This window comes from Erpetoichthys calabaricus, chromosome 14 (assembly GCF_900747795.2).
Source record: "Erpetoichthys calabaricus chromosome 14, fErpCal1.3, whole genome shotgun sequence".
NCBI classification, from domain to species: Eukaryota; Metazoa; Chordata; class Cladistia; order Polypteriformes; family Polypteridae; genus Erpetoichthys; species Erpetoichthys calabaricus.
In genome coordinates, this window is record NC_041407.2 from 81,490,755 (window position 1) to 81,501,757 (window position 11,003).

General features: G+C 41.4%; 1 protein-coding gene across 1 annotated transcript in view; it reads left to right on the plus strand.

Moving 5' to 3' along the window:
• Positions 1-5,536, plus strand: part of LOC114664813 (cytochrome P450 2K6-like) — a 52,497-nt gene extending 46,961 nt beyond the window's left edge. Inside the window, exons 8-9 of the mRNA XM_051918999.1 lie at positions 261-402; positions 5,069-5,536. Of these exons, the coding sequence (XP_051774959.1) occupies positions 261-402; positions 5,069-5,253 (327 nt within the window). The 3' untranslated portion in view covers positions 5,254-5,536. The remainder of the gene's footprint in view (positions 1-260; positions 403-5,068) is intronic.
• Positions 5,537-11,003: the final 5,467 nt, after the last annotated feature.

Genomic DNA, 11,003 nt, shown 5'->3' on the forward strand with positions numbered 1-11,003 from the left:
TAGAAAATTGAAAACAAAAAAAGATGAACACACTTAAGAATAAGGTAATTACAATAAAAACTAAAGATTGATGAAAATGTTTCAAAGTCTGTTAAAATAGTATTTTAAATATTTACTATCATAAGACAACATATACAGCATATGGTTTATTAAATGTGTGAAAGTTTTTCTGTTTTTACAGATCACACCCAGAGTAGTCACTGCTCTCCAGATATCACATACAGTATGTGACAAATTGTTTTATTTGTCTTTCTACTCAGGGCACAAAAGTGATTCCGCTCCTCTCCTCAGTTCTCTTTGACAAGACCCAGTGGGCCACCCCGTTTGAGTTTAACCCGGCTCACTTCCTGGATGCTGATGGCAAGTTTGTCAAGAAAGATGCTTTCATGCCCTTTTCAGCAGGTAAGCTTTTAATTGTCTAAATGAATGCCAGGACACAATGGTATTTCCTGAATTAGAAGCTACAAACTGCTTAACCATAAAATGAAGGACAATGTAGCCTTTATGATTAATCAAAAGTGCCATAAATGTTAGAGGAAAAGGCAGAGAATGGTAAATTATGGTTTCCAACGGCTTATCTTCCAATCAGGACACTCTTGTTTGTTAAAATTAATAAGTACATCTTGGATTAGGGCTGAAACTAAAACCACTCTGGCATCCATTAACACATAACTATACCCATAACACGAATAACTTAAACACAACAGCTTATTCCACACATTCTACACCACAAAGATGCTATAATAAAGAAATTTCCAAACCATCAACCTTTATTTTTCAGGAAAGTATGATACCACTCAGTGTTTCTCATTTATATATTTTTTTATTTGAAATACTTTATTAATCCCAGAGGGGAAAATTTCTTTTCACATAACCTCTAGGGGTCAGAGCACAGGGTCAGCCATTGTACAGTGCCCCGGAGCAATTTTCAGGTTGAGGGCCCAACAGAGTACGATCTCTTCTGGCAGCAATGGGGCTTGAAATGGCAACCTTCCAGATACCGGCACAGAACCTTAGTCTCAGAGCCACCACTCCACCCTTATTTACAGTAATGATTAACAAATAATTTTGTAGACCAGTGAGGTAAATGCTAAGAAATGTTCAAATTCTGATGTGAAAACAGCTTGTTATGGAATTGTAATAATTGTGGCTATAACATATTAACAATAGCAATTGTACAAATATAAACTTATATATATATATATATATATATATATATATATATATATATATATATATAATATTGTGAAATATAGAGGCACTGTCGTCCCCTTGAACCCTCAGATCAGACGTCAGACACCAGATAAAAATCCAATTATTATTTATTTTATAATAATAATGTGCACCAAGCACTCTTCTCTCCACAATACTCATAAATTAATCAATAATCAAAACAATAAAACAATCCTCCTCTCCCAGACGCGTTGCCACCCTTCCACCCAGCTCAGCTTGACGTCTGGGATTTCCCATAGTCCTTTTATAGTCCTTGACCCGGAAGTGTTTCTCTCTGTCCACGTGATTGTTAACACTTCCGGGTCAGATAAAAACTCATTTCTTCAACCCAGAAGTGAGTCATTCGCTCTGTCACCGTGACTAATACGCAGTTCTGGGTTATAGGTGAAACAAAAGTCTCTGGGTCTTCCTGCAGCGTCCCCTGGAGGTTCCCATGGTATCCAGCAGGGCTGTGATGAAAAACTCCACTGTCCATGATGCCCTGCTGGAACTCGGGGCACCTCTATGTTGCAGGCAGGGCTCCACCTGGCCGCTTGGGGGTATTGGCCGGGATGAACGGCTGGCCATATTCCACAATATATATATATGTAATATATATATTGTGGAGGACGGCCAGGGTCCATGCCCGGCCAGGGCGCCCCTTTTGCTTATGTTCCGGGGGAGCAGCCATGGACTCCTCAGTACCTCCCCCGGGACGCTTGGTGGCAGCCTCCCTGGTTGATGATGATGCCTCAGTTTCCCGCAGGGTTTCATGGGAGATGGAGTTCTTCCCAACCCTGTGGGGACCTGGGATGGCTGCCAGGGGGCGAGGCAGAGATCGTTAAGCCCAGCTGGTCTAATCATCGGCCCCACCCAGGAGTGCAATTGGGAACAGTTGAGCAAGCACCAGTAGCACTTCTGGGAGGCCCATAAAAGGAGCCAGCAACCACCACTCAGGGCTAGAATCGGGAGAAAGAGGACTTGACAAAAAGGTACTTTAGGACTGTGTTATACCTGTGGGGTTCATGGGGAAGACGTGCCCCACAGGTGAAGAAAAATAAAAGATTTCTGTTCCATTTAAACGTGCCTCAGTGTGAATCTGTGCCAGGTCGGATGCTTATATAGTGCCTTTATTCACTAATATATATAGTTGCGGACGGCCAGAAGCTCATCCCAGCTGGGATGCCCCTGAGATGGAAGATTGCGGGAAGGCAGCTTTTCCAGGATGCTGCCTCCCCCAAAATGCTAGATGTCAGCTCCTCTGGAGTGTAACAGTGCCCCAGATTCCCACAGGGCGTCCTGAGACTTGGAGTGTGGCTTCTCAGCCCTGTTGGGTACCGTAAGGGCCACCAGAAAGAGCTGTGAGAGGACCGGAGGAGCCATGCCTCAACCATAGCCTGGAAGATCTACTAAGTCATGAGAATGGGAGTTCTGAAGTAGTTCCGGGCTGAAGAAAAAGCTAATTCTCCATCTGACCCGGAAGTGCTAGCAAGTCACGTGGGTCAAGGACTATTTAAAGGACTGTTGGAGAGCCAGCAAGCGAGCCGGAGTCGGGAGGAGTAGGACAGAGCTAGTTGGGATGTGTGGAAGAGCGAATAGAATGGATTTGTGTTGTTTATTATTATTATTATTGAATTGCCTATCTATTGTGGCAGTGGTGCTTTGGGCACTATTAAGGAGAGGAAAAGCATTAAAATATTTCTCATTGCTTTTACCCTGTGTCCTGGACATCTGTCTGTTGGGTTGAAAGGGGCAACAGCGACCCCTAGCATTCTTGCAATATATATATATTTTTATATGTAGACTGTATCTATGTTATGCTCAGTATTTTTACAGTGCAGAGTGGTGATGTGTTGCATGTTGATTGGCATGTACAAGTGAAAACTTCACTGCACACATAACAATAGTGGCTCTCAAATGGCTACATATTAGGATCTGGTTGTTGAGAGGAACCTGGAATGAGTCAAAGTGTACCTTTGCCCAGCCTTGAAATTTGTCAGGCAATATCTGCAGGAGTTATAGGTTGGAACCATCTGAATTGAAGTTAAAAAGAGCATACTGGTTGAGCTTCAGTCACAGGCACTGGTCCGCCCTTTTCTTTGAGCTTTAAGAACTTACAGTGTCTATAGCCTAAAACAGAATTCATCCCCTTGGACATTTTCACATTTTATTGTTATATAACATTGAATTAGTGGATTTAATTTAGTTTTTCTGAGCAGATGAGTGACAACAGATCTCCACAAAGTGGTCTGAATTGATTGCAAATGTAAAAGACAAAATAACTGATGGAGTAAGTATTCACCACTTTTTATATGACACCCCTAAATCATCACTGCTGCAGCCAAGTCACATCACCAGTTAAATGGAGATCGCCAGTCTGGGGTCTCAATGGACTGCAGTCTAAATGCTCCTGTATGTAAAAGGTTCAACTTGCGGTGAGTTCGTGTGTTGGGCTAAACTATACAATGAAGACAAAATAACACTCCAAGTAACTCTGTGAAGAGATGATTGAAAAGAATAAGTCAGGGAATGGAGACAAGAAAATATACAAGTCAATTAATATAACTTGGAGCCCAATTAGACCACATTGTTAAGAAAGGGAAAGAATATGGCAGAGCTGTAAATCTGCTAATCTGTAAATCTGATCATGCAAGAAGAAGACTAGTGATGGAGGCCCCGAAGAGACCTATGAGAACTCTAAAGGAGTCACAAGCTACAGTGGATGAGATTGGAGAGACTGCGTAGACAAAGGCTTTTGCCTGGGTGCTACACCGGTCACAGCTTTATGGGAAAGTGGCAAAAAGAAAGTCACTGTTAAAAAAACAAACAAAGAAAACTCACAGGAGAGTTTACCAGAATGCACATAGGAGACCCTAATGTCAGCTGGAAAAAGGTTATATTGTTTGGCTATCAGACTAAATACCATGTTTGAGCATGGCGCATTATCAAAAACACACCACCACCCACTGTGAAATATGACAGTGGAAGAATCCGGCCGGGAAGATGCTTCTCTGCAGCAGACCCTGAAAGGCTTGTGTGGTGAAGGGTATAATGAATGCAGAAAAATAAGGAAAAATCCTAGAGAATAACCTGATGCAGTCTACAAGAAACCTATGTCATGGGAAGGATGTGCTATTCAGCAAGACAACAAACCCAAGTATTAAGTCAAAGCTACAGTACATAGGAATGGTTTATAAACATTGTTACAGTCCTGGAGTGGCTGAGTCAAAGTCCAGATCTCAAGCCATTTGAGAATTTGTGGCTGGACTTGAGAAGGTTTTTCACTCACAGTGCTGATACAGTATAACCTGACAGAACAGAGCAAAGAAGAATGGGGGAAAATGGCAGCGTCCAGATGTTCAAAGCTGATGGAGACCTCTGCACACAGACTTAAGATTGTCATGGCTGCCAGAGTTTCATCTTCTAAATACTGAGTTGAAGGAGGTGAATACATATGTGATCAATTATTTTGTGCTTTATATTTGTGATTAATTTAGACCACTTTGCAGAGATCTGTTTTCATTTTGGCATTTAGTTTTTTTTGTTGATCAATGTCAAAAAAGTTAAATTAAATCTGCCATGTTTCAATATTCTGTAATAACAAAATGTGAAAACTTCTTGATGGGCCCGAATACTTTTTACAGGCACTGTATTATCATTGTGGTGGGAAATTTCAGAAAGGAATTTTTCTGTGAAGCCTTGACTCCAGTTCTTAGCATAAATTCCTGCAAAACCAGGCCAATTGGATCAAGCCATGGCCATAGACTTTGTCTGAGTTAGATGTTTCCTTCTGATTTGTTAAATTGATCATGTAATTCATTTAATTATTCAACATCGATTCTTTCATCTTTAACAGGTCGTAGAGCATGTCTTGGAGAAACCTTGGCCATGATGGAACTCTTCCTGTACTTCACTCTGTTGATGCAGAAATTTAAATTCCATCCAGCACCAGGTGTTGCTGTTGATCAGCTTGATATGTCACCATCTCCTGGCTTCACTGCTAGCCCACAGCCCTTCCAACTGTGTGCTGAAATCCACTGAAAGATTCTCCAGTCTGCTGACAAATCTGGTTTTAATATAATCTTATGGTTTTCAATGTAAATAAAAATGATTCTTGTTAGGATGATGCAGATCAGGGAAGTTGTATGAAATTTAAATGAAGAGAACTAAAGGACAAGTCTTTAAAGGAAGGCCCTCAGTGAGCCTTTGTTTTATTTGAAAGTCATGCTATTTGAATGATGTAATGTATCAGTAACAAAAATAAGAAACATTAATCAGTACCAACTAATCACTACAAAATAAACTAACACTGTAATAAAAAGTAGGTGCTGTGTAATTTGTGACTATATTGTACTTGTGAAAGACAGAGGGGACTATTGAACTAAACCTTAACCCAGAATACATTCAAGGAGTGACACAAGTATAATGAAAAGTGCTTTTAATAACAATACAAAAAAACAAAAGAAAAATGGGTCTAAATGCGTCAAACCCCTGTGTGACTGATGAGATGGCTCATCTACTTGCCCACCAGCAAACTCCCTCTTTTCGCAGCTGTCATTTCTCTCTATCTCTCTCTGTTTTGGTTTTTTTTACCTATTTCACCAGTTGAGCATTTGCAGATTTTCTGAAATTTCTTCAATGAAAATACATCATGCCAACTTATTAATAAAAGCAGCATTAGCTAGGAAATTGAACAGGAAATGTTTGATCTTACTTCAGTAGGTACCAGGAAGAGGAAGTGCCTTATGTTTTTCTGCCTATTCATCTGAATGTCCTGCAGAAGTGGGAAGTGGAAGTGCTGTCAGGCGCCTATCGTGCAAGCTGATAGCCTTCAGAAACTTGTCTTCTGATTGGGTTGTGGCTTTGGGTCCTCCAGATCTCTTCCAATCACAGTTTCTTCCATTTTCCAATAGCCTTTGGATTGTGTTGGACACCACTGTACTCAATGATACTTGGACACTCTTTTCAATTTCTATAATTGAAAGGCTTACACTTCTGTGGGTAATAATGCCCTGTGTCATTTCAGTTGTTAATTGCCGTTTTCTTTTCTATTTGTTCCCACTCTGCTTTAAGACAGAGTGAGGGTTTTTAAGTAATCAACAGAAATTCGGACCCCTGTGCAAATTGCCTGCTTCAAATTGAAAAGCTTAATTTCTCTTAATTGCTACAGCAAATCTGTAGGTCGTAACCTACTGGCTGTTCCCTGAGGAAGACCGATTTGTAATATTCCAAAATTTCCTTCTCTTTGGTTTTTGCCACGAAAAACTTTACATTTAAACCTCTGGCAGTTTATTGCATACCTTGTCAGCAATTTAGGTCATTCATTGCATTTCATTTAATAAAATCTGAAGGAAAACTGGAAAAACTGAGGTGTTCAAAAATGTGTGACCATTACTCAGAAGTTAGGGAACAGTGGACAAGACAGGTGGGGGGTTCCCTCTACCAGGACGTGGCATGATCCCAGTACTGCATAGATTCTGGGAGTTTTCCTAAAAAATGACGGAAGAGGTAGGTATGTAGTTAGATAGATAGGTGAAACGCACATTTAAAAGTTTTCTATGTGGAGGAAAAATGCAAAGGAAGAGAGGGGTAAAAGTTATTGGAAGCTAAACACAAAACTGCTTCCAAGAGCTTTTTACACCCGAAGGAGACATCAGTGCACATGATGACCCAATACTTTGCAATTTCACGAAAGAATTGGACAAGGAAGCCAACGGAAAAATGGGAAAACCAATAACACTACAGGAAATCGAAGAAGCCCTGAAAAACTGCCAAAGTAAAACCTCAGGAGTCGATGGATTGCCAACCGAATTTTACAAGACATTCTGTGACAAAATTAAATATGGACTACTGGAAGTCCTCTAAGAAGTAGCAGAATGGAAAGACACCCCACAGACTTGGAAAGATGGGGTCATCATGCTCATCCCCAAAAAAGAGACTTGTTAGTGGAAAGATGTAAGTTGTGAATGGAGGAAAGGAGGGTTGAAGTGGTTTTGGCAGATATGGTCATTCAGTCTTTGGCACAGAGATATATAAAATCCATTGCAATCACTATGCTATCTGAAAAAATAAGGATAGAAGATATCCAACAGTTGTTGGAAAGATTTTGTAAGATAGAGAGAGGTACGACAGGAAGAGACAAACACGGCATAAAGACAGGGTATTACAATTTCCAAGTGAAATTTTCACAATTAGTGAGGCAGGAGATTTAAAGCACTTGCTGGCAACTATACAAATTGGTGCTATACGAGGTATATTATTCTATAACGTACAATCTAAAGTAACGTACAATATAACGTAAAATGTGCAGAAAGTGCGAACAAGAAGGCACATAACAGTGGATTGTTAACAAGAGAAATGTAGAAATTGTGGAGAGTTAGGTCACCTGACAAGAAATTGTTGGGAGAGGATAATTTGCCACTTGTGTAGAGAAAACAGCCATAGTTTTAAGATTTATCCATTATCATATGCAAACAAATGCAAAAAGATCAATACAGTAAACATACAGCTAAGAAGAGATGAAGAGGAAGAAGAAGAAGAGGAATGAAGCGACGAAGTAGGAGGAAATAGTGTAATTCGTTTTCAAGTACTGGAAAAATAAAAGAAATAACAGAGAGTAGTGATGTCCCAGATGAGACTTAAGTAGAGGAAGAGAAGAACAGGGTAAGTCATCTCCCTGAGAAGCAGACAATAGAGAGTAGAAGACAGCTTAGGGAACACACTCTCGATGGAACAGTGATAAAAAGCAAGGAGCAGATTTTTGGGGAGATGGTTCTTTCTGAGAATTCTCAGAAAATACAGTCTCTGCTGTGCCTTCTTCAGCAGCTCCTTGGTGTTGGCGCTCCAGGTCAGGTCATCCTCCAGCTCAATACCCAGAAACCTGAACACCGGGACCCTCTCCACACAGGCCCCGCCAATGATGAGTGGCTGGATGTCAGTTTTGTTTTTTCTTGCCCCTGTGCGACAGCTTGCTGATCCATGTAGCTCTACACACTGCAGAAACTCACATGGATATGCACCAGTGAGAGAAGTTGACAGCATGTGTATTGTTGTGTCTTACAACATTCTACCTTATGTAAAATTGAGAAACGCTGTGAGGTAACCGCTTTCTTTGTTTTTCTTTTTATTGTAACTTGTTATATTCACAAGAGAACTTATATCAATGCGCATATCCACACATAATGATTAACAGTATCCATACACCACAAAAAAGTAGATCCATTAACACAATAAACATACCAGCTTTCAATTGTCTGACACAGGGGAAACACGACTAGAAACATTTGCTCTTCTCACCAGCTTTGTCTTTTGTGAATGCATTATGCAGAAGCTGCACGTATGACTTGTTTAATATTCTGTAATCTATAGTAATGAGCTGCTAGCTCAGTGTGACAGAGTTGGTCTTTGAGTTGACTGTTGGATGTTCTAATCGTTACGATGCGTTTCTCAGGGTCGAATGAGAAATGCACTACACAATGAACAATGTGTTTAGAGCTGGCCAACATGTGCCTCGGCATTCACATTTTCTAAAAAAACAAACAGAAATGAAAGCCTCCTTTGACCACATGCATTGTTGCTGTGAGAACTGTTGTGAGAATGGCTTTTTCAGTGTGAGAAATGTGTCAAATCGATTGAGAAAAACTGTAATACCAACTACAAAAAGTTCCCATCCCAAATTATAACTATTACAAGTTCAAGACATTTTTTGCTAATATAAACTTCCATCCATCCATTATCCAACCCGCTATATCCTAACTACAGTGTCATGGAGGACTGTGGGTGCTCCGGTTTCCTCCCACAGTCCAAAGACATGCAGGTTAAGTGTATTGGAGATTCAAAATTGTCCCTAGTGTGTGCTTGGTGTGTGGGTGTGTGGTTGTGTGTGTATGTGTCCTGCAGTGGGCTTGTATAAAATCAGTGGCACACAGCACACAATTTGAAGTCTTGAGGGGATAACGTTAGGCCAGGCACAGGGGAGAGATCCAGCTGTTCAGGAGTGACCCCTGGTGGTGGACGAAGGACAAACTTCTGTAATAGCATTGTAAAGAAGAGAAACAGCTCTGTCTTAGCCAGCGTTTCACCAAGGCACACTCTCCGACCTGCAGAATCAAATGATAAAAAAAGAGGAATTAGAGCAAGAAAGCCCTGTATCCAAATACATTTTTAAGCTCCCTACAAGGTTTGGTATAAGAACCACAGAAATGACCTAGTTTCAATTTTTTGTTCAGGCTGGAATCCCAAAAGGCAATCTCTTCATGGACATGTATTTTTACCCTTATGCTTACTTGATACATTTCTATGACATTTACATGCTCACATATGCACCCACATTTTCATTAGTGGCCAATTTAGTTCCTTTTTCTGCAATGGATTTTTAATACGATGTGATGGTCCATGCTACCTGCTACAATCGGGAGCCTCTTGAACCTGGATCGTCAATATTCATAACCGAGATGAGCCGGACAACTGAGGACACAAACATCCAGGCAAGGGGTAGGTGCAAAAGTGAGTTAATACTTTTATTAAAATAAACAGCATCCAAATAAAAAGTGCAGGTAAAATCTTCAGTAAATAAATGATCTGTAAAATGACAGTGAAATGTAGAGGTTAAAAATCCAATGAATAAATATCCATAAAAACAAGGTTAAAACGTTGGTAGGAACCCGTCCTTTCTGAAAACTAACGAGCCCAGGTTCATCCCTTTAAAACCGACGTGTCCCCAGCATACCCTACTTGTGTCTCACAGCATGGAGAGACATCATCCAAAAGGCGCAGACAACTTTCAGTCCTGCACATGTCCCCACCGCCCATCCCATGGCTTTTCCATGGAGCACCGCCAAGCCGCCAAGCCTCCACTCCTTTGACTTCTGCTGCCATATCTGGTCTTGTGGTAGGGGTCCTCTGGAGTATTTGCAGTTGCTCCTGCTCCGAGACCCCTCTTGAGCGCCAGCCATTCCTGTCCACCTTCCTCCCTTCTTGTATCAGCTATCTCTCTATGTCTCTTGCTGCTGTCCATCCTTTCATTCTTTCATTTAACCTCCACTCTTGTTTTTTCTTTTCATCTTTCTCGAACTACCCCTTGTCCCATGTTGCCTCAATTTTATCTCTCCTCTCTAACCGGGTACAGGCGCAACAGAGAACTGAGGTGTTTGACAGTTCCACCCACCACCACACGTGTATGCGGTGCAATTGGGCAAGGAACCCAATTAACCACAGAGTGAAGCGTGCCTGCACACACACATACACCAGACTGGAGCTCTGCACACGATTATTTATTTAAAAAGTTGCCCTGTGCCATGGACCACTCATCACATATGATGCAAGTGGGGGTAAAAATCCATACAAGTCAGTAACTAACCCAAGGCAGTTATGCCAGTCCAGCATTGGGCACATACACACAGACTGGGACAATTTAGAAACATCAGCCAAACTAATCTGTGTATTTTGGATTGCTGATGGTCAATCACAACCAGACAAAAAAGCTCTACCTAGATAGTGATAAGATGGGAATTTGCACCCAGGACTCCAGTGCTTTGAGGCAGTACTTTGCACTGTAATGTAGACTCATTTGTCATATACTGGTAGTCCCCAGGTTACGGACATCCGACCTACGACATACGAACGGGGCCGCAGGTGCGACGCATGCACCTCAGTAACTGCCGCTCCATCATCTTCGGCCTGGGGATGCTGCAAGCAGTGGCTGGACGAAGGCTGGAGGGGGTCAATTTCGCTGCTCGCGCAGTGTAGTGTCCGTCGGGTGGCTCCCAGCGGCAAGCGGTTTCACTGCCCGC